At 35.5% G+C, this 25,329-nt stretch overlaps 1 protein-coding gene and 1 long non-coding RNA gene across 8 annotated transcripts in view; one reads left to right on the forward strand and one right to left on the reverse strand.

Moving 5' to 3' along the window:
• The window catches only part of dock1 (dedicator of cytokinesis 1), a 502,920-nt gene that overhangs the window by 385,493 nt on the left and 92,098 nt on the right, over window positions 1-25,329 (reverse strand). For 4 of the 7 annotated variants that reach the window (XR_015944908.1, XR_015503568.1, XM_087275373.1 and 1 more), the window contains 6 exon segments: window positions 19,462-19,534; window positions 14,746-14,825; window positions 10,108-10,233; window positions 8,015-8,139; window positions 5,863-5,961; window positions 4,375-4,447 (listed from right to left, as the gene is read on the reverse strand). Coding sequence is in view for 2 of the 7 variants with exons in the window: in NM_001110011.1 (NP_001103481.1) it covers window positions 4,375-4,447; window positions 5,863-5,961; window positions 8,015-8,139; window positions 10,108-10,233; window positions 14,746-14,825; window positions 19,462-19,534 (576 nt within the window). In the remaining 5 variants the exon portion in view is untranslated. 7 annotated transcript variants of the gene reach the window in all.
• Window positions 6,907-11,108, forward strand: LOC147834582 (uncharacterized). The gene is made up of 3 exons (XR_015504696.1): window positions 6,907-7,414; window positions 7,572-8,202; window positions 9,433-11,108. It is a non-coding gene; the product is annotated as an uncharacterized LOC147834582 (long non-coding RNA).

The raw sequence follows: 25,329 nt of genomic DNA on the forward strand, positions 1-25,329 counted from the left end.
GCCTTGCCACTGTCATCATCATCATCATCATCATCATCATCATCATCATCACCAATAGCATTGCAATCATTACTAATAATCACCTCCATCAACATTATTTATCACCAATATCACCACCACCGTCACGATAACATTATTCATCACTATCATCACCAGTGTCAGAGTCATCAACATCTTCACCATCATCACCATCATCATTACCATCACCACCATCATAGAAAACTACTTCACCATATTCATCATGACCAACATCATCATCATCATCATCATCATTATCAATAATCACCTCCATCAACATTATTCATCACCAATATCACCACCACCGTCACGATAACATTAATCATCACTATCATCACCAGTGTCAGAGTCAATAACATCTTCACTGACATCACCATCATCATTACCATCACACCACCATCATAGAAAACTACTTCACCATATTCATCATGACCAACATCATCATCATCATTATTAATATCATCATAATCATTATCAATAATCACCTCCATCAACATTATTCATCACCAATATCACCACCACCGTCACGATAACATTATTCATCACTATCATCACCAGTGTCAGAGTCAATAACATCTTCACCGACATCACCATCATCATTACCATCACCACCATCATAGAAAACTACTTCACCATATTCATCATGACCAACATCATCATCATCATTATTAATATCATCATAATCGTTATCAATAATCACCACCATCAAATCACCGTGTGATCTCGGTTACATCCACCTATAAAACCACCATCATCATCATAATCAACATTATTCATCATCATCATCATCATCATCATCATCATCATCATCATCAGTGTCAGACTCATCAACATCTTCACCAACATAACCATCATCATCTTAGTCATCATTACCAATATCATCACCACCATCATAGAAAACTTCATGAACCAACAAGGAACAACTTCCATTAACAAAGTTGAAAAATACTTAAATGATTTCTTGGTTCATGTTAGTAAATATATTAACTAATGCAACCTCGTTGTAAAAGTGTAACAAAGACAACGAGTTTAAAACTCTGATATTCAAGCAGAACTGTTCTGAGATCCCCAGTCAGACTGTAAAGCCCCTCTTACTGTCACTTTTCTTAATCCTCAGATCAACTGATGAGGCTTTTATTTGCTCCAGATCATGCGTTTGTGTGTTAAATGATTTGTTTTACATCTCCGCCCGAAAATAGACAAGCAAAGAGCCCTGAAAACAAGAGCCCAGTTCCAGTCCTGGAGCAGAGGAGAAAACATGTGGAGGACAGATGGAGAAACAGAGACTTCCAGAATTATACTCACACACACACGCACACAACCCATAAACAACCTCAGACAGGCTCATGGTCAATCCCAGCAGATTGTCAAACTCTCACTCTGCAAAACACACAAGCAAACTGACGCACAACAACTTGCTTTTACACTCACCACAACACACTTGGGTGGCATTTCATTTGGTTGTTAAGGAATTCAGCATGTTACACTGTACTATCAGGTTGCTGGGTATTTTTTTGTGTGTGTGGTACTACTGATATACAATTTGGAACTGTAAGTGAAATAAAACATGGCTTGTGTATTTCATGGATAAAATATTGGTTTAATGTTCTACTCATGTGGAAGTCAATCAAATTCATTAAATGACTGTATTGGCTGATTAATTAATAAAAAAAATACATGAGTATTGAATTTTTGTATAGCTAAAATAATTAGTACTGATTATAAAATAAACAATAAATAATAATATATTGTACAATATAATTAGTGTGTGAGCAATAATAAGAGATCATATACTCAAATTGGTTAAAGTTTTATTAAAGTTGTATTAAACGTTTAATTATCAAATAAAAATTAAAACAATACAATATGTAACTATATATATACATATATATAAATATATATATATATATATATACATATATATAAATATATATATATACACATATATATATATATATATATATATATATATATATATATATATATATATATATATATATAAATATATATATATACAAATATATATATATACATACATACATACATACATACATACATACATACATAGATACATACATACATACATATATATATGTATATTTTATATATATATATATATATATATATATATATATATATATATATATATATATATATTTATATATATATATATATATTATAAGGGATGTAACAACATTGTAAATACCGTCATACCGTAATAGTAATTTTTTTCAATATTACCGTAGGCGTATGACTCAATAAAACTATATTTCTGAGAAAAGTTTGCTTAGGTGAATGAAGTGAACGGGAGGTAGCGGGAACTACAATTCCCATCAGCCTAAGCGTGGGCATCATCCTTTGCGGTCTGTTGTCACCACAGATCCAGTAATGCGGAAATGGAGTGTGCTGCTAGTAGCGGGGAAGAAAAAGAGCTGGAAATTGAACCTAAAGCGGGTTTTAAATCGGATGTGTGGAAGCATTTCGGTTTCTTTCTAAAAAGATACGAAAAAGGAGAAAAGGTGACAGACAAAGAAAAAAACAGTATGCAGGCACTGCCAGACTGTGGTGAAATATAAGTCGGGGAATACGACTAAAAACAGTCATGGAGACTGCAGAACACAGCACACTTGTTAGATTGATGCAGACATTGACTTGTATCGCAAAGAGACCTCTATCTCACTCATGGTTTGTCCTCTCAAGTGGTGGAAAGACAATGCACAGCGTTACCCACTGCTGTCAACCTTGGCTAAATCTTATATTTCTGTCCCAGAAACCTCAGTCCCAAATGAGAGGGTTTTTTGTTGCAGGGGACATGCCCAGAGATCCCAGCTTTTACCAGATTATAGTTATATGATCATTTTCCTTAAAAAAAAAAACATCTCTATCTAAGTGAGTGAGTGATTAAATGTTGAATGTGAGTTTTCAACAATACTAAATTAAAACTTTATTTTTTTAATATGGTTTAATAGTTTTTTGTTATTAAAATTGAAAAATTGAAGTTCCTGTTTCGAAACTTACAGACAGATGGCTAATTTGTATGTAATTAATATGTTCAGTGCTAAGGTAAATAAACACTTTTGGCACTTTTTTCGAGTCTTTTCATTAGTTTTGTTTTCCTGTAAATTATTCAATATATATATATATATATATATATATATATATATATATATATATATATATATATATATATATATATTAGGGCTGTCAAATGATTTAAAAAATTAACGTAATTAATCACACTTTTTGAAATTAATCATGATTAGTCACGAAACACCTTATTACAGAAAAAAACACAGAATTTTGAATTTCAAAACAAAATGTGTAAAAAAAAAATGTAAAAAAACATACCAAAATAAAATAGTAAAGGCTGCTTTCTTTAAATTAGCTTTTTAATCTCTGTTTATATCTTTAATTCACTCATATCTATGTTCAGAAGATTTTAACATGGGAAATTGTTTCTTCATATTTAGCCTGATTACAAATAACATTTCATTCTAATGATTAAAACGAAAATAGGGGCAGAGCAGTGGCGCAGTGAGTAGTGTTGTTGCCTTACAGTGAGTAGGTCGCTGTTACGAGTTTTGGCTGGGCCAGTTGGCATTTCTGTGTGGAGTTTGCATATTCTCCCCGTGTTAGCGTGGGTTTCCTCCGGGTGCCCCACAAGTTTAAAGACATGCACTATAGGTGAAATGGGTAAGCTAAATTGTCTGTAGTGTATGTGTGTGAATGAAAGTGTATGGACGTTTCAAAGTACTGGGTTGCGGCTGGAAGGGGTTCCCCTGAGTAAAACAGATGCTGGATAAGTTCTGCTGTGGTGACCCCTAAATAATAAAGGGGACTCGTCTAAAAAGAAAATGAATGAATATATAAAGATCCCAAAGTATTAGAGAAAGTAGAATAAGAAATCAATGTTCATAATACAATAATTATTTTACAAGCACAAAATAATCAGAGACAAAAACAGGTGTGGTTGTCAATGTGTTGCTATGCAGTTGCAGAAGTGAGTTTCTGATTGGTCTGCTAGGATCATCCCATCTATACTTTGATCATGTATAATCACCATGCGCTGATGCTCAGTGATTAGCGGCACAGCTAAATTGATAGCTGTTTGTTCAAATAATAAACCCAACAAACCATATAAAGTCAATCACCCCTAAAGCACACTTAACAGCCTATTAAACAACAGCAAGCTCATTCAGAGGCAAGTTATTTAGAAAACACACTGCAATGTAAAACTAGAGGAAGAGGAGGATATTTAAAGAGGTGTGAAGCACCGCCTTACACACTGTGAACTCGGCTTTACTACAGTAAATCTTCAGACACACATACTGTTTAAACACTCGCAGGTAAACTTACAGTCTTGAGATGAGCGATGCTTGAAGGTGAAACGCAGGTGACTCCTGTTTACATCTTCAATCGGGATCGCAACCTGCAGGAGAAAACAACACCTGTCAATGTGGAGATTATGGACTTTTGTGCTTTCCATAGAGTTTATTCATGTCTAATGTAAAGAACACAATCCACAATGCAGCTTTAAGCATTTCTTTTGGCGCACTTAATGTATCAATTAAATATATTAGGAATTAAATCTATTTAAGTTAAATAAAACAATAAATGTAAAATAAATAAAGCTTAGATAAATAAACAAATGCAACCACATACAAATTGGCAAAAACAAAAAGCTAAACAAAAACCAAAAAACAACAAAACAAACAGCAACAAAAAAACAACAAGAAAAAGACAAGAAAAAACAACAACACAATTAGCAACAAAACACGACAAAACAAAAAACTAAAACAAAAAACAAAAACAAACAACAACAAACAAAACAAAAAGAATACAAATTAAGCAGAAACAAAAAACGACAAAATGACAAGAATAAAACAAAACAAGCAACAATAACATAACAATAAAACAAAACGAAAAGCAACACAACAAATGACAACTAAAAGAAACAAAATACAACAAAATCCCCAAAATGACAAAACAAACAGAAACAAAAGACAAATACAAAACAAAAATGAGAAAAAAAGCAGAAACACAAATAAGAAAAAACACAAAACAGGGACAAAACAAACAAAAAATATACAAAATAAAAGAACAACACAAAACATAACTGACAAAAAAGAAACAAAAAAACGACACAATAAAAAAACTCAAAACACAATAAACAAAACACAACGAAACACGCAAAAACGAAAAAAAAACAGAACAAAAAAAGACAAAATAGCATGAAAAAACACAAAACAAATACAAAACAGGGACAAAACAAACAAAAAATATACAACTTAAAACACTTGCAAAACAAAGAATTGCCAAAAAAGAAACAAAAAAACGACACGATAAAAACAACAACAAAACACAATAAACAAAACACAACAAAACAAGCAACGAAACACAATAAACAATAAAACAAGAGCAAAAATTACTAAATAGAACAAAAAAAAGACAAGAAAAAGACGACACAATTAACAACAAAACAAAATAAACAAAATTAACAATAAAACGAAACAACAAAACAAAAATGACACACAAAAACAAAAAAGCTATTTTAATGGCTGTTTTCTGTATTTGCATCTTTATTCATATCTGAGGAGGAATTGAAAAAAAGAGACTTGTTCCAACAAAGTTTGCTTGATTTTACATAACATTTGCATAAAATAAAATAAAATTAAAATTAAACAAAAATAAATTTAATTAAAAAATAAAATAAATTTTAAAAATTTATATAAAATAAAAAATTAAATAAAACATTGACTCTTGAAGATATATTCTGACATTTAGGCAAGTCAAATTAGATCCTCTTATTGAACAGCAGATTGGAGAATATAAGATGACTTTTACCTTGATGGTTTCATACCAGCGCGGCTGTTTGACCTGATAATAAATGACAGATTTGTACTCCAGAATCCCTTCATCTCCAGCACCTGGGAAGATCACGCTCTACAACAAAAGAACAGAAATAAAACAGTAATTATTACAAATAATTATTGCTTTGTCACAGCACATTCACACTGACCAGCAAAAACACATCAGCCATGGCAGAATTATTAAATGCGACTCCCTGCCAAAGTTTATCGAGATGAGAAGTGGCAGACATGAAATATTAAAAACTCCATTCAACCTGCTGGAAATCATAAGGAGTCCAGATGCTGTGAGGAGCATTCACATAACAGCATGCTTTATTTCATTTTCCTATTTCTGAGCATTTTACACAGAGAAGGGGATGAGCTTTCAATATACATCTATAGAGACACAGAGTCAGCCTGTCAAAGTCTGAACACACACACAAACAATTACTGTATTAGCAGTAATAAGAGACCATATACTGAGCCTGACGAGAGTTTTATTAAACATTTAATTATTAAATAAACATTTTAACTAAAATATACAACTTAATTTAAATATATTAGGAAATTAAAAATCCTAATATTAAATCTAATTAAATGAAATGATACAATTAAATGTAAAATAAATGTAAAATTAAAATAAATAAATCACACTAAAATAACAAATAAAATAAATGGAAACTAAAATATATATTTAAAAATTTAAATAAAATGTTAAAAAAACATTAAATTGAATAAATTTAATAAATGACAAAAATGAAAATCAATTAAAAGAAATAATAAATTATTAAAATAAAATTGAAATAAAATATTACTTAAAAAGTTAAACATGAAAATAATAGTATTTGACACTTAACAATATTGGCCACACACACACACACACACACAGTATAACTGTATGAGCAATAATAAGAGACCGCATACTGAGACTGGCAAAAGTTGAACAAGAGTTTTACTAAACATTTAATTATTAAAAAATATTTAAACTAAAATATATAACTTAATTTATCAAATATGTATATAAATACCTTTTTTTTTTAACCCACCTTTGGATTTCGTTTTCTTTTTAAAATATTTACCAAATGATGTTTAACATAAGAAAATTTTCACAGTATGTCTGATAATATTTTTCTTCTGGAGAAAGTCTTATTTGTTTTATTTCCGCTAGAATAAAAGCAGTTTTTAATTTCTTAAACTCCATTTTAAGGTCCATATTATTAGCCCCTTTAAGCTATTTTTTTTTTCGATAGTCTACAGAAAAATAAACACCATTATACAATAGCCTAATTACCCTAACCTGCCTAGTTAACCTAATTAACTCGGTTAAGCCTTTAAATGTCACTTTAAGCTGTATAGAAGTGTCTTGTAAAATACCCAGTAAAATACTATTTACTGTCATCATAGCGAAGATAAAATAAATCAGTTTTTAGAAATGAGTTATTAAAACTATTATGTTTAGAAATCTTTTGGAAAAAAATTTGCTCTCCATTAAATAGAAATTGTGGGAAAAAAATAAACGGGGCAAATAATTCTGACTTCAACTATGAGTGAGTGAGTGAGTGAGTGAGTGAGTGAGTGAGATAGATGGATAGATGGATGGATGGATGGATGGATGGATGGATGGATGGATGGATGGATGGATGGATGGATGGATGGATGGATAGATGGATAGATGGATAGATGGATAGATGGATAGATAGATAGATAGATAGATAGATAGATAGATAGATAGATAGATAGATAGATAGATAAATAGATAGATAGATAGATAGATAGATAGATAATTAAATTAAATCTAAATGCCAATGTATTAAATGCCAATTCTATTAACATTAATTAAAAAGACAAATAAATTAAAATCTAAAATAAATTAAAATAAGAAAATTGACAATAGTAATTATGTAAACTAAAATAAGTGTATTGTTTATTAAAAAAGTAAACATGAAAATAATATTATTTGCCACTGAACAATAAAAAAATTGCTTTCAAACCATCAAAACACAGACTCGATGAACAATTCATAGAATATGCTGAAGTTAAGAGTTGACAACTATGAGCAACAGGAGACTGGTTGCATAGACTAAACTACTGACTGAAACTCTATGATGAAACACTTTAAGAACAAACAAAAAAAAACAGTAAATTACCTCAAGTTTCTTGCCATCTTCGTCGTGTACAGACATGGTGACCTCCACGTTCTTGGGTGTCGTTTTACTGCCTTTGTCAAAATCCCCCTGAACCAGCGTCACATAGATGTCATTACGAACATCACCTGCAAACACACAACACACACACACACACAAACATACAAACTAAAACAGTCGCTCATTAAAGGGTCATGAAACACCAAAACACATTTTTTGAGCTGTTGACAGTCGTATATGTGTCCCACACTGCTAAAAACACTATTAGGACACCTATATTTCACTAAAAAGTGTAAATTGGTTGTTTTTGCGTTATTTCAAGCAAATTCGTACTTCCTGTTTGAAACAAATTTTTGAAGCTGCGTCACGGCCATGAGATAATAGCGTTGTATTCCAGCGTGCAGACTGGATATCTGTGCCAGAGTGAGTCTTATTACGTCTTACAGTGTGCTGCTTTAATGCATAAGTAAGGCGTGGTTCAAACCAATCAGCGCGCTCTATTGTGCAACTTCATTAATATTCATTACTGTCACAGTGTTTAGACGACAGAGACGCCACGTTGTGTTGGCAAAACAAGCGTGAAGTGTTGCTTTTATAGTTTGCTGCAGTGAAGTTTTGTTTTCATTTTCTCTCTGTGAGAGCGCAGCTGTGGTCACGTGTGGATTAACAGTGCACGCGACGCTCGACAACAATAACTTACGTGTCTAAGGACGACTATTGTTTACCTGAGAGCTGTTCTCATCTGCAAACGCTGAGATCCGGATTCGCTTGTAGTCTCCTCTTATTAAAGACGCGGCTCTAGTTGCTGGTGATTGTCCTGTCTCTACAGATTTGGTGAGCGACCAGTGCTCTTTGTTTATTCAGTTCGTATTTTATTAGTATCAAACAAACTATTGCACCGATTGTAAACAAGTTAGCACTACAACCAAACTATAACCTCGTGTAGGATTTTGTGACCGGATTAACACACGCAGCTCTCTGACGCTACCTGCCGAGTGCATCTAAGTTTCCGGGAAATGCTGAGGTTTTTTTTTCTCTCATTCGCCATGCGGTATCAAACATTGCATGAAAAATACACGCTTAGAGCAGCTCCTCGAATAAAATATCTTGTTTGTCGCAAGAGACATGAATGAATTCCCTGAATGAAAGAGCCAAACTGCAGTTAAAGTCCACCAATTAATAATTTGGCAAATAATTCGACTACAGATGTACATGTAAACACTGTCACTTTGTCCGCTGTGGTTGTGTGTTTTGACTCTGAAATTCAGCGCGCCCAAATAGACACTCCCACACCAAGCCTCTTTTCTTCCTCCGACACCTCCCCCCTAAACAGAGCTGGACACGCCCACTTTTCTGACTTTTTCCAAAGTAGAGGTGTGAAAACACCCTGCTGAAACGAGGGGGTTTCATGGACCTTTAAGTCAGTGTGTTCAATCTACAGTGAGAAAATGAGCAGATCTTGATTTGTGTGTGAACTATCCCTTTATCAGTTCCCATTATAAAGGCTGATTAATACTTCTGTGTCCAATAATTGCCGTGACCCAGGCGTGTAGCCGTGCATTTATATCTCTGCGTGGTGTTTGTGCTGCTCTGCAATAACACTTCTGAATCGCTAGCTGGCAGTAGGTTATGTTCCTCTGTGTCGAGTTTCTTGTTTTGCTTCTTCTGAATGCTACAAGTAGCTCAAACTTACTCATTCAGAGGTGGGAACCGGCAGACGGGCAACAACTTTAATCATAAGATAAAAACACAAGACAAAAGTTTTCATCTGGAGCTCCTTCACAGAACTCCTGGCTTGTAAAGACTCGCGGCTCTCAGCCCCGCCCACACTCATCACAGCTACTAAGCCGACCAATCACAGAGCTACGTGTCATGACGATGTCTAATTAAATTTTTTGAGAGGTTTACATCAGCGTCGGCATCAGCCACAAGACTGCGTGAAAGCAGTACCAGACCATACGTGTATGCTTGATGCAGAAGTATAAATCCACCTTTCCTGATGCATTGTTTGTGTGAACGCTGAACGAATGTAACTCAGAAATATTTCCATAATGTGATTGAATATGCTCCCGGAAACGTCTGCTGATGGTGGGTACCTGGCATGATGATTTCCGGGAAGCCCATTTTGCGAGCGACTGCAGTGGATCGATCCACCAGATGAGGAAAATCCTTGCGGATCTGATGAATGTCACCTGGAAGAAGCTTCAGCGTGACCCACAAACCTGAGGATGGAGAATAAACGGACAGAGGGAGGAATAAAACACACACGCAAACACAGCTACTATGCAAACACCTACACATGCGCACAAACAGACAAACACAATGCAAACACACACGCAAACACAGTGGATGACTAAGGAAATGTCATTGTTAGGGGTGTCAAAATTAATTGTTTCTTCTGGTGCACCGCGATGCAGACGCGGACAATTCGGTATCGGTTCAGTAATAATCATAACCGGTTATTATGAACTGACATCATTTATCTCCTATGCTCTCTGTCGCGAGGGAGGTGAGTGCGAGTATTTACAACACTCAGGCAACTCAAGGCCGGCCCGTGGCATAGGCACCATAGGCTAATGCTAAGGGCGCTGTATATCCAGGGGGGCAACAGAAATGAGCGCGGTTCAGTTGGTTTTGTTTTCGATTTTCCTGACACACATTCAGTTATAGACGGCAATAACTCAAAAACCTTTTACCCTAAAAAGATCTAAAGTGTGTTTCCTACAAAAAGACAAAGCTGGTTATGTTTCACAGCTGTCTTTCTTTTTTTTTTTTTTTTCGCTCGACATTACGAGCACTGCTCCGTTTAAGCCCTCCCAATATGTGTTCAGCCGGGAGAGCTCGCTCTGAGAGGAGCTCTCAGTAAGGGACCGTCGGAAAAGTGCTGTTTTTTTTTTTTTTTCATTTTTCTGCTCCGCTCAGCGCGAGCTCTCCCTGTTGCGAGGGCTTAAGTGTGTGTGTGTGTGTGTGTGTTTGCTTGTTTGGTGCTATCTATGTTTGTGTATGTGTTTGAATGAGAGACAGTGTGGTGCTGTGTGTCTGTGTGTTTATACAGACAGCATGTTATAGCCTCCCCCTTAAAATATAGCACTGTATATAAAAAGCATCGTCAATGCACCGTGATGCACCGAGATATCGTATTGAACCGAATCGAAGGCATGATAATCATAACCGAACCGTGAGACCAGTATAGGTTCACACCTCGTCATTGGCTATGTTTCCATTCACCTACTCTTATGTGCATTTTGGATATGCGCAATAGGACTTTCTCTAGAGGAAAGAAATATTAGAGGAAATACTGTGAAGAATTCTTCTGGATAATTTGGGAAATATTTGAAAAGGAAAGAAAATTCACAGGAGGGCTGATAATATAGACTTCGACTGTATATTATTGGTTGAATAAACCTGTTGATCCTCCAGTGATTGTGCTTGGTAACGCTGTGCTGTGTAGGATGTAGGTCTGTGGGTTTGTGAGTCTCTTGGCAGGAGCTCAGTTTGATGTTTTCTAGGACGGGACAGTCTCGCTCTCCAGCTTTCTGTATTTTTAACTCCATCAACTTTAACTAGGCTACAAAATTAATCTGCAGCTCTATAACTGCAGACATGCAACCATCTCAGCTGAAAGTTGGCTGTATGAGATGCGTTTTATTATTTCTAAAATGTTGTCTGTTGGACGCCGCAGTGGCTCAGGAGTTACCGTTGTCGACTTACAGCAAGAAGGTCGCTGGTTCGAGCCTTATCTGGGTCAGTTGGCAAGTCTGTGTGGAGTTTGCATGTTCTCCTTGCGTTCGCGTGGGTTTCCTCCAGGTGCTCTGGTTTCCCCCACAGTCCAAAGACATGTGGTACAGGTGAATTGGGTAGGCTAAATTGTCCGTAGTGTATAATTTTGAATGAGTGTGTGTGTGTGGATGTTTCCCAGAGATGGGTTGCGGCTGGAAGGGCATCAGCAGCGTAAAAACCAGCTGGCTAAGTTGGCGGTTCACTCCACTGTGGCGACCCCGGATTAATAAAGGGACTAAGCCGAAAAGAAAATGAATGAATGAATAATCTAAAAGCAAATCTAGCTGATGCAAATGGTAAAACTTTAACAAACATTAATTTTAATTACTGTATTTATTAAGCATTGTTTAATGTTTCCCAAATTCCCCATTTTCCTTTTAAAATATACCGTATTGGGCGTCACAGTGGCTCAGTGGTTAGCACTGTCACCTTACACCAAGAAGATCACTGGTTCGAGCCCCGACTGGGCCAGTTGGCGTTTCTGTGTAGAGTTTGCATGTTCTCCGTGTTCTTGTGAGTTTCCCCGGGTGCTCTGGTTTCCCTCACAGTCCAAAGACTTACACTAGGTGAATTGAATAAACTAAACTGGCCGTAGTGTATGAGTGTGAATGAGAGTGTATGGGTCCCAGTAGTGGGTTGTGGCTGGAAGGGCATCCGCTGTGTAAAACATATGCAGGATAAGTTGGCGGTTCATTCCGGTGTGGCGACCCCTGATGAATAAAGGGACTAAGCTGAAGGAAAATGAATGAATGAATGAATGAATGAAGTGGAGAGAGGGAGAGCATGAGACTGATTCCAGTGACGCTCCAGGGACAGACGAGTCTTCGATGAGGCCAGCTTCCAGCCTCCGCCGTTGAGACTGCAGCTCTGCACAAGACGTTTGGTCAGCGGAGAAATTAAAATGGTCGTGCCCAACTGAGTATGGTTTCTCTCAAAGTTTTTTTCCCCCTCTCCGCTGTTGCATGGTTTGGGATTGGTAAACCACACTGAATTGAGCTAAACTGAACTGAACTTAAACACAAAAAAGAAACTGAACTCCACTGTTCCATTTTACTATGATCTTTTATGTGAAGCTGCTGTGACACAATCTACTTTGTAAAAGCGCTATACAAATAAAGCTGAATTGAATTGAATTAAATAAATATTCTGTGTTCTGTAAATATATGTTCTATAAAAAAAATACATTTATATATATTTATAAATAGTATTTTTTTATGCATTACATTTTATTTTACAAATTGTCACCTTGGAATTATAAGGTTCTCTCTGCGTTCTGAATGATTTTGAGATATTGAGCTTCAAAGTTTTTGCATTCCATATAGATAACGGTATGTGTGCAACATTTGTTTATTTAAATAAAAAGTCTTAAAATGTAAACAACTTAGTAAAATAACATCCCATTATGTAAATAATGTCATTTAATAAGAATATATTGAAAACTCCATTTTGGCAAAAACGTCAGATAGAACCTTGTAATTCTAAGTTGATGAAATCACACTTTAGTAATCAAAGTATGCCTAATTAATTGAAATAGTTCAACTTAATCGATTTATTTGAAGATGATTAAAAAAGTTCATTCTTAAGACCTCATGAAATGAGTTTGCTTTGTTCCAAAACTCTTCATTGATTTTCCCTAGTCTATTTATTTTTGAAAATGTTTTTCTATAACTACATTTTCATTTCAATGTCTCTGTATTAAAATGAACATAGCTTGTTTATTTATTAAAATCTTTTCAATTTATCATCAAAACTGCAAACCAGCTGTTGAGATAGCATAGTTATATAATGAATTAATCAAATGAAATCCACTTGAGGACACCAGATATATATTTACATTTCTTATATTTAATTTATTTATTGTTTATTATTATTATGCATGTACACTACCTGACAAAAGTCTTGTCGCCTATCTTAGTTTTAGGAGTAACAAATAATAACTTGACTTCTAGTTGATCATTTGGTATTAGAAGTGGCTTTTATGAAAGGTAAATGCCTCTAGATTATTATTAATATTTGACCAAAATACAACATGATCATCTCTTGATTTTTAATGATTTCATTAGGACAGTAAGGTCCGACTTTGCTTAGACAAAAGTCTTGTCATTACCAGAAATAAAGTCCAGTATAGAATATAAAGTCATGCTGCAGTGAAGAAAGAATGAATATTGTGTCTGACTCCATCATGAGCTTGGAGGACTGCATCCATACATCTCCGCACTGACTCAGATCACTGATTAATAAAGTCATCTGGAATGGCAAAGAAAGCGTTCCTGCAGGACTCCCAGAGTTCATCTTTGGATTCATCTTTAATGCCTCCTTCATCTTACCCCAGACATGCTCAATAATGTTCATGTCTTGTGACCAGGCTGGCCAATCCTGGTGCAGCTTGACCTTCTTTGCTTTCAGGAGCTTTGATGTGGAGGCTAAAGTATGAGAAGGAGCGCTATCCTGCTGGAGAATTTGCCCTCTCCTGTGGTTTGTAACGTAATGGGCAGCACAAATGTCTTGATCCCTCAGGCTATTGCAGATCTCTCGCACACCCCAATACTAAATGTAACTCCAAACCGTGATGTTTCCTTCACCAAACTTGACTGATTTCTGTGAGAATCTTGGGTTCATGGGGGTTCCAGTAGGTCTTCTGCAGTATGTGTGATGATTGGGATGCAGTTCAACAGATGATTCTTCAGAAAAATCCCCCTTCTGCCACTTTTCCAAATAATTAACAAGAAGTCAAGTTATTACTGGGATCAATGACAAGACTTTGTCAGGTAGTGCATGTGTATTTTTTCAATTTATTATTTGTAAGCACCAGAGACAAATAACATCTCACCAAACAGTCCACGTTCATTTATCTATCCATCATTGGTATGCATGCATATATGTTTGTATGTATTTTATGTATTATTTGCAAACACCGGGCACCAATATCATCTGCTGCCCCCGGTGACCTTTACCTTGACCTTTGTGATTGACCTCTTTGGCAGCGATGACCTTGTTGATGACGCTCTGCAGGAAGTCGCTTTCTCCTGCCACCCTGGGTGAAAAACGGGAGATGTTCAGCTGCCTGTGGCGAATGGCATCATCCAACGCAAGCCTGGAGTTCAACACCAAACCAGCGGAGAAACACAGAAACACAGAAGAAGAAGAAGAAAAAGAGGAGGAGCCACAGATGACATGAGCAGAAAAAGAAGAAGAGGTGGATGAAGAAAGAGAAAGAGAGAGAGAGGAAACACCAAACAGTGATACAGATACCATGACGGGGACAAAAGCCATTTTGTTAGCACACAGTAATGCGGGATGGGTGACAGGAGAGACACAGAGAGATGCTGTCATTTCAGAGACCCTCCAGCACCCAAACACAGATCAACACTAAACACATCAACTCTGATGCACAAAGGATTACTACTAATCTTTGATGTGCATTATGGATTACATACAGAAAATGATTATTCAAAATATAGAAAGTAATCCTCAAATCATTTGTTTAAATATAATTGTATTTATTACGTATTTAGTGATATTTACAAGTATTTTAAAAATGCTGTTTAATTACATATTCTTTTCTGAATTAAACAGTATTTTTCAAAATATGGCAAATAATCCAACACTTTGCACTGAAACATTCTAATAATTCTAAAATATTCTAAAAAAATACATTCTAAAAAAACAGAAACATTTAATTATTTATGTAGTGATATTTACAGGTATTAAAATTAGTATTATGCAGTTTAATTACATTTAATTTGATTAATCTTTTAAAGTCTTAAAAAAGTATTTTAATACTTAAAGTATTAAAAAAGATTAATTAAACAGTATTATTTAAAATATAGCAAGTAATCCTCAGATCCTTTGTATTTAAACACAACTCTAATAATTATGAATTTATTAATATTTATAAGTATTTTAAACATGCAGTTCAATTACAATTTTTTTCTGAATTAAGATTTTTCAAAATATAGCAAAAAAAATCAAACAGTTTGCACTGAAAATTTCTAATAATTCTAAAATATTCTAAAAAAAATTCTAAAAAAACTCAAATATTGTATTATTTATGTTTGATATTTACAGGCATTCAAATATTATTATTATTATTATTATTATTATTATTATTATTATTATTATTATTATTATTATTATTATTATTATTATTATTATTATTATTTATATTGATATTATTATTAATATTATGCAGTTTAATTACATTTAATTTGATTAATCTTTTAAAGTCAAAAAGATCCATTAAACAGTATTATTTAAAATACAGCAAGTAATCCTCAAACTTTTTACATTTAAATATTATTCTACAAGTGACAAGTATTTTAATAATGCAGTTCAATTACTTTTTTTCCTGAATTAAAAAGTATTATTTAAAATATAGTAAATAATAACGCTTTGCAGTCTAATAATTCTAAAATATTCAAATAAAATCAATATTCTAATTATGTAGTGATGCTTACAAGTATTATTATTATTATTATTAATAATAATAATAATAATAATAATAATAATATGCTGTTTCATTACATTTAATTCAATTTAATATTATAAAAAAATCAAGATTCATCAAACAGTATTTAAAATATAGCAAATAATTAAACACTTTACACTGAAATAAAATCTTCTAATAATTATGTAGTGACATTTATAATGTGTAGTGATATTTAGTACTATTATTAAAAAATGCTGTTTAATTACATTTAATCTTATTCATCGTTTTACAAAAAGATTAATTAAACAGTATTATTCCAAATTTAGCAAGTAATCCTAAAATCCTTTACATTTAAATACAACTCTAATAATTATGTAGTAAAAAATATATTATTTTGTGATATTTGTTAAGTATTAGTGATAAGTATTTTTTTTTAAATCCTGAATTAAACTTATTCAAAATATAACAAATCAAACAAATATTCTAATAAGTCTAAAATATTCTAAAAATACATTTTAAAAACTTAAATATTGTTATATTTATGTAGTGATATTTACAAGTATTACAAATATTATGATTGTTAATATTATTATGCAGTTTAATAGCATTTAATTTAATCTTAAAAGTCAAAAAGATTCTTTAAACAGTATTTCAAAATTTAGCAAATAATCAAACACTTTACACTGAAATGAAACATTCTAATAATTATGTATTGACATTTATAGATAAGTAGTGATATTTACTACTAATAAAAATGCTGTTTAATTGCATTTTGTTATTATTTACATTAATTACATTTATTTATTATACTTATAGGGTCAATTGCATTATTATTATTATTATTATTATTATCTTTAAAAATAATGATGCAATTTACTATGTATTTTATAAGAACTACATTATAATAAAATTCAATAAAATATAACAGAGAAATGTCTTATAAAATTATTATTTTATTATAATTACAAACCACTAAATAAATTACTTTCATTATTTTAGCATTATTAGTAGTAGTAATAGTATATTTATTATGTAAAACATGCATATATAAATAATTGATAGTGTTGTATAAACTTTTATTTTAAATAATAATGAAAAATGTTAATTAAAAACATTATTATTATTATTATTATTATTATTATGGTTAAAATTATTATTTAAAAATTTTACATTTCATTTATCTATTACAGTAATAAAAGTAGTAAACAATAAAATGTAAAATTATCAAAACAATATTACATTGCTAATTTTAATAATAATCTTGATGAACAATAACCATTAATTTAACTGTAAATGTAGCTGCATATGTAGACGGAGGAAATGTTTGTTCATAAAGTTTTGAACAGAGCTTATCTGAAGTTTTAAACAAGTTGCCTCAAAGCAAAAACCACACTAAAGTGAAACCATGTGCCAGGATGAAACTGCTGAAGTGTGTGTGATGCGGCGGCGGAGCAGAGGAAAACTGAAGTGTCCAGTGTTTATTGAGTGACAGAATGAACAGTGAGTGACCGTGAGCTTTACTACAGTGTGTTTATAGAGCTGCATTTACACACCAAACAGCAGAAACCAAGTGAAAAAACAACATGCATTAAATCTACATTCCCATAATAAAAAAAGAACAACTACACAAAGCTTTTTTGTTCTTTACTTGTTTCTCTAATACATCTCAGAATGAATTGTGACTTCGCAAAGACAATGGCTGCGTTTGAAATAGCATATTCCATTATGTACTACATTTGTGCATACAATACTACACGACCTTTAGAAAAGTAAGTTCTATAACATATGCATGCAAGTAACTAGGAATGCAATTGGGACTACTTACTTCGCTCCTTCCTTCTCTAATTACTTGCTTCCCTACCTCCCTACTTACTTTCCTACCAATTTAACTACCTACCAAATTGCATACTTCCCTACTTACTTACATACTTACCTAATTCCCTCCTTCCTTACTTCCCTACTATACTTCTTACCTACATCCCTACTACCTTCCTTACCAACTTACCTCCCAACCTACTTGAATACTTGCCTACTTACATACTTCCCTTCTTCCTTCCCTACTTTACTTCTTACCTACTTACTTCCCTACTTACTTCCTTACTAACCTACTTGCCTACCTCCCTATTTGCTTACCTCCTGACTTACTTCCCTACTTACTTCCTTACCTACTTCCCTACCTACATACTTGCTTACCTACCTACTTACCTCCAGACTTGCCTACCTACCTACCTACCTATTTCCCTCCTTACGTACTTGCGTACATACCTCCCCACTTCCTTCCCTACTTCCCTTCCTACTTACTTACTTCCCTACCTATTTCCTTACCTACTTTCATACTCACCTCCTGACTTACTTCCCTACTTCCTTACCTACTTACCTACCTACCTACTTGCTTACCTCCCAAATTACTTGCTTCCTTACCTACTTCCCAACCTACCTACTTGCTTACCTACCTCCAGACTTGCCTACCTACCTACCTATTTCCCTCCTTACCTACGTACTTGTGTATTTACCTCCCTACTTCCTTCCCTACCTACTTATTTCCCTACCTATTTCCTTCCCTACTTCCCTACCTTACTTCCCTACTTCCTTACCTACTTACCTACCTACCTGCTTACCTCCCGACTTACTTGCCTACTTACCTACCTACCCACTTCCCTCTTTACTTACCCACTTGCATACTTGCCTCCCTACTTCCTTCCCTACTTCCCTACCTACTTCCCTACCCACTTCCCAACTCACCTCCATCCCTAACATCTTCCTTCCTTACTTAAGCACAATACAAATTGTATTAAAAAAATCAGGAATAAAACAACATACAATTCATAAAACTTGAAACACACACAAAAAAAGCAAGCTCAATGGCCTAGCACAAGATCAGTTGTGTTGCTTCACTCCAGTTCATGAATTCACTCACATGGCATCTTGGAATAGTGTAGCATTTTTTGGATGTGCACTTCAGAATCTCAACAGAAGTAGCAGGTCATCCGGGAACTGTTTTTACCAATACAATAAATTCGGATCTACTACACTGCCCGCATAATTAATTTTATGTACTATATAGTATGGAAGGACACGATTTCAGACGCAGCCAATATGAACTACCAAACTGAAATTTGTAAGAATTAAAATTACTTAAAAAATAAATGGATAAATATAAATGAATAAAAGCAAACAGAAAGTGTCATTGTTGATGAGGATGCTGTGACGAAGTGATGACATCATCGAGAGTCATACTCACGGCTGGAAAGGAATGAAATGTTGTTTGTCCTCATCGTCCATCTTTCCTGTGATGATGTCTGTCACGTCCATTACTGCAGAGACGACAGAATAACAGCAGTTCAGTCTAGTGTTTTACATTAAACTCAATGTAGTAGATTGCTTAAAACATATGCATTTTACAGACTAATATTACAACTAATTTCACTAATACAGTGGTTCCTCGCTATAATGCAGTTCACCTTTCGTGTCCTTGCAGTTTCACAGATTTTTTTAGTGCAATTTGACATGCTTTTTGTTTTTTTGTATTTTTGTTTTCTACAGAGCATTGTGTTCTGCATCCTGATTGGCTGTAGACCATTGTCAATCAAAATCTTTGGTACAGTACGTCTTTGGTACAGTAAAGAACGTGCTTAGCTAGGTAAATTAACGTAAATCTTCGATCTCTAGCAGTGTGAGTTCCAATAACGATGCAAAAAGGGTTGTAACGTAAAAGGGATCACTCACCGAATGTGCCACGCAGAACCATGCATATTAAACTTGTAACCATAGGTTTATATCAGGGTACGCACACCGGCGACTCATGTCTGTGGTGACCAGCTATGACTTAGGACACTGGTCACATTTCTGCCGCGCCACAGAGCACCATTTAAATAATTTCATTTTAAATAACATGCGAATGTGCGCGTCTGGTGTGTTACTTCCAACTGTCATGTGCGTTGCGCATCCGGTGTGTGACCCCCTTAAGGATGAAGTCTGCTTTTATTGTGGATCAGTGACTGCAGGATGTCTGCACCTGACAACAGGTTTTGATCTTCATTCTATAAAACTGGACTTTTTTTTCTACGAAAGTTTAAACTTTGAGAGTGTTTAAAGGGCACCTATGGTGAAAAATCTACTTTTCAAGCTGTTTGGAAAGAAGTGTGTAAGTATAGTGCATAGACCTTTACTTCTTACCTACTTACTTCCCTACTTGCTTCCTTACTAACCTACTTGCCTACCTCCCTACTAGCTTACCTGCTTACCTCCTGACTTCCCTACTTAGTTCCTTACCTACTTCCCTACCTAACTACTTGCCTACCTACCTACATATTTCCCTCCTTCCTTACGTACTTGCCTACTTACCTCCCTACTTCACTACCTACTTTCCTACTCACCTCCTGACTTACTTCCCTACTACCTTACTTACCTAGCTACCTACTCGCTTACCTCCCGACTTAAGCCTGGTTTATACTTCTGCGTCAAGTGACCGGCGTACGCCACGGCACATGCAACGCGCGTGGCTGTGCATTTATCCTTTGTCTCTGTTGGTCTGCATTAACACTTCCGAAACGCTAGTTGGCAGTGAGGTGTAAATGTTTCTCTGTGTCGAGTTTCTTCGCTGCAATTTAGCTTTTCCTGAACACTTCCGGGATGTACAAGTGGCTCAAACTCGCTCATTTTGAGGCAGCAACCGGCGGACGTGCAGCAACTTTAACTATGAGGTAAACACAAAACAAAACTTTCCATCCGGAGCTCCTTCACGGGACTCCACACTTGTAAACAATTGCTACATTGGGTTCGCGCCATTCGCGCGGCTCTCGGTCCCGCCCCACACTCGTCATCACTACCAAGCCGACCAGTCACAGAGCTTGCGCTACGCGTTGTTGCAACGTGTAGTTTCATTTTTTGAGAGGTGCACGTCAGCGACGCCGACAGCCACGACGAAGAACTATGCGTCAGCCGGTGTTTGACGCAGAAGTATAAATCAGCCTTTACTTGCTTCCTTACTTCCCTACCTACCTCCTTGCTTCCCTACTTACTTACCTCCAGACTTGCCTACCTACCTACCTACCTATTTCCCTCTTACTTCCAACTGTCATGTGCGCGGCGCATCCGGTGTGTGACCCCCTTAAGGATGAAGTCTGCTTTAGTTTTGTGGATCAGTGACTGCAGAATGTCTGCACCTGACAACAGGTTTTGATCTTCATTTTATAAAACTGGACTTTTTTTTCTACGAAAGTTTAAACTTCGAGAGTGTTTAAAGGGCACCTATGGTGAAAAATCTACTTTTCAAGCTGTTTGGACAGACATGCGTGTAAGTATAGTGCATAGACCGTCATATTGGGGTGATATAAACATAAATTTTTTTCAATTTAACAACATAAAAACGGTGGACCAATCGGAGCGGTTTTTAGATCAACCGCAACTTGACATAGGAGTGCGGTCCCCCTCCCACCAATATTGATTGACAGGCGCATCACCATTTCCTCAGTTTGTTGTTTAACGTCCGCCATTTTTAGCGTGTGAGTCAAAGCGATGTCACTAAAGGAACACCCTTGCTCTATTTTTCGATGTAAGGCTGATTGGGCTCAACACAAGATCAACATTCACCACATGATCTATTTGCTCTAATCGTGATTGTTGTTAGTAACTTAGTTTGTTTGTGGATAGGTTTGTAAACGTGTACTTTTAATTGCGTCTACCTTAAAGTTCAGCCGTTTGTATTTCTCACGGTCACAGCAGTTCCCTGTGATCTTAACTAGGTGTAGCTGGAAAGTGCGAGCGTGCTGCCTCACGTGAGTGTCTCTCTATTGGAAATAAAATAGCGAACTTGCCAGCGGGTCGCACACCAGAAGCGCCGCTCGGCGACACGCAACGTCACGCCATGCATTTTAGAATTCTAAACATCGGTTTCTGTCAGGGTACACACAACGGCGCTTCAAGTCGGCGGCTGTCCGCGGCGCCCAGCCACGATTCGAGACACTTCATAATTCTGCCGCGCCACAGAGCGCCATCAGAACAGTTAGTTTTTTAATACCATGCGAATATGCATGTCTGGTGTGTCGTGACGCGGCTCTAAACGTGTCATCTGGTGCCTCAGTCAAAGTTAATTCAGTGTGTGTGGTTATTAGTCTCTGTATACAAGCTCGGAACTTTAAACTAGCACACAGTTGGCTGTAAAACTATACAAAGACACAAATGATTGTGTACTCTATGCTTGGTCTGTGTTCGAGTCGTACATGTACGGCTGAATGCTGATCCTCTCACTCATGTTGCTCCTCTTTTGTCTGCTTGTCTGTTGCCAAACACAGAGCGGGGGAGCTCTTGATGGGAATTTGAAACTAATTTCCATGTGAAGCAACACACCCTTAAAACAGTGAGCTGTGTACACGCCCCCAAAATAACACATTTAAACACATTATAATAAACACATCTGAACTGTGTGTTGGACTGAACCTAAACTGGCACACTCAAAAGAACCCTAATATTAATATTAAATCATAAAAAAGGGGTAAACTATGTGCACTTTAAACAAGAGAGAATAGTGTGAAAATGTGATTGCCCGTCTGTAAAAATGTACACCGTGTATTGAGGGGTTTTACAGCCTTAAAACATCTCAAATAATTGTAAAAAAAAAAAATAAAGTGGACTACTTCACGGATTTCATCTATTGCGGGCTATTTTTAGAATGTAACTCTCAGGATAAAACAAGGACCACTGGATAACAATAACTTAGTTTGTAATTATAATAAATTTTCAATTTCATTTCATTGTTGGGTGCACATGCGTGCGTCTCTTAAATTATAACCGTTACATCAAAACTAACTAATCATCAACATTTCATCAATAGCAAGTCATATGGCCTGTTTCCACTAAAGGGTACGGTGTGATTTGGTTCGGTACCCTTATTTTCCTGCTAGGTACCCCTTGCAAAGGGTACCTAAAAGTGAACCGGACCTTCAGCAGCACATGTAACCTCTTGTTAGAGAGTAATTCCATCATTCTGAGTTCATAATAGTCCAAAAGGTGATGATAATAGTTAAACATGGACGTTTGTTCATGTTTTAGGTTGCAGAAGCGTGATTTGTTGCTGTTTTTTTTTTCCGTCTTCTCCTTTGTTACTTCGTACTTCACTCTCGCGTTTGTCCTCTTCTGAAAGGATCAGATATCAGTGCGCTTCAATGATCACGCGCACGTTATTAATATGAACTCAAAAAAAATGTGTTAATTTAAATATAAACGCGAGGTGAGCTCTCTCGAGAACGTGAAACCGCTCTTAAACAACAACAGGACATGGCAGATTTTGTTCTTCTTGGCTTGGCACAGATCACTTCAGAAAAAAAGTGATTGACAAGTGGTAATTTGTTTGTAGCTTTATTTATTTATTTATGGTTTGGTTATGGGTAAAGCAAAGACCATGATGGTCATGTAGTGAAAACGGTAGGCTACTATTAATTAATTAATTTGTTATGAATAAATTGATCTTTAACAACCACCCCCCGCCTACGACAATGATGGCATCGTCCATCGCGATGTTTCACATTAGACATCGTACGATGCCAAATTGGTCAACGTCGCCCAACCCTAGTAGAAGACTTTTGTTTTTTGAGAAGTGCTTCTCATATGATACGTGATCGAGCCGTAAAACGTATATCAAGTGTTTTACAATTAATAATAATACTTAAATAGCATTTTATTTTCCGTGTGATGCTTAATTGGTATAAATGTTGAACTTAATTTAATTTAAATGTATTTATTTATTTATTTATTTTACTGCATTACAGCAAATATTTTGAGGTAAATTAAAAAAAAAAGTAAATAAAATCTCAAATATACTTTATTTATCGACTTGCTCATTTACGCATGTATTTAATTAGTCAAAACCTTATATTTAAGTGAGATTCGCTCCTTTACATATAAACAAACCCAAAGCAAAACATAGTGAAGCACAACAGAAACACATACATGGAAGTTGAACCCTGTGTTTCATAAAGTGAGCGAGGGCAAAACTTTCCAGATAAGCTGTCAAGCGGCCGCTATTACTGACCGAACACATAAACATCTCCTCTAAAGGGCCATTTGGCTTCAGTGGCCATGCTGAGATTGGGTTTACAGCAGGAAGCAGGAAACTGATGAGCCATAATGGAAGCATCGGCTTGTCTCTGAATGTGACACATTAAAGGTGACATTGCACATATATACAAGATCTGCCTCTATACCTGCATGACCCATATACTGACACACAGAGAGAGAGAGAGAGAGAGAGAGAGAGAGAGAGAGAGAGAGAGAGAGAGAGAGAGAGAGAGAGAGAGAGAGAGAGAGAGAGAGAGAGAGAGAGAGAGAGAGAGCGAGCATGAGAGAGGTTTTTCGACTTCAAAACCTGTTTGATGTTGAAACCAAAGGCTGTACGTCTCCTCTCATTCTCCTGTCTGGACTTATATATTTATTTATTTACAGAACAACAGATTTTTCCTTTTTTCCATGAGAACAACAGGCGGAAACATTTTGTGCACAATAACAGTCTAATGCCTTTTTGTGACTGATGTTTCATTGTGCAATATTTTGGGATGGGGGTTGACTGAGGAGAATGCTAATAGCTAATTTAATTGCAAAATAGTGCTTGCTAAGGAGTTCCTTGCTTATTTAGTAGGGGTGTAAAGATTTATCGTTGTACGATTTATTGCGATGCAAAAATGTCTCGATATGCATCGTGGCGTTATGACGTTTTGATTACGATATGACGTCCGTTTTCTCTTATTAGTTGAGCTGTTTGCACGTGAGCTACGTTCCACCTGCTGTCGCACGTGAGTTCAGATTGCAGCAGCAGTAATGTTAGCAGACCAAGAGGAGTGGAGCTGAAAAAGAAGATGGCCCATCCTCTCAAAATCAGACGTCTGGCAACATTTCGGTTGTACAGTCATCGCTTTAGACTCGTCCGCTTTTTGACACGCATACTGGGTCAAACATCCTAAGTTTTAAAGTCTTCACAGTGATTTACATACTTTGCACAGCGACATGGATACCTCCTAATGGCGTTGAAAGAGTCACATACTGCATTTATAAGGTACAATTCACCCTAAAATATCATTCTGTCTTCATATAATGATGTATTGGCGGCTGCAAAATC

The sequence above is a fragment of the Danio rerio genome, chromosome 12 (genome assembly GCF_052040795.2).
Source record: "Danio rerio strain M-AB ecotype USA chromosome 12, GRCz13ab, whole genome shotgun sequence".
Classification (NCBI taxonomy): domain Eukaryota; kingdom Metazoa; phylum Chordata; class Actinopteri; order Cypriniformes; family Danionidae; genus Danio; species Danio rerio.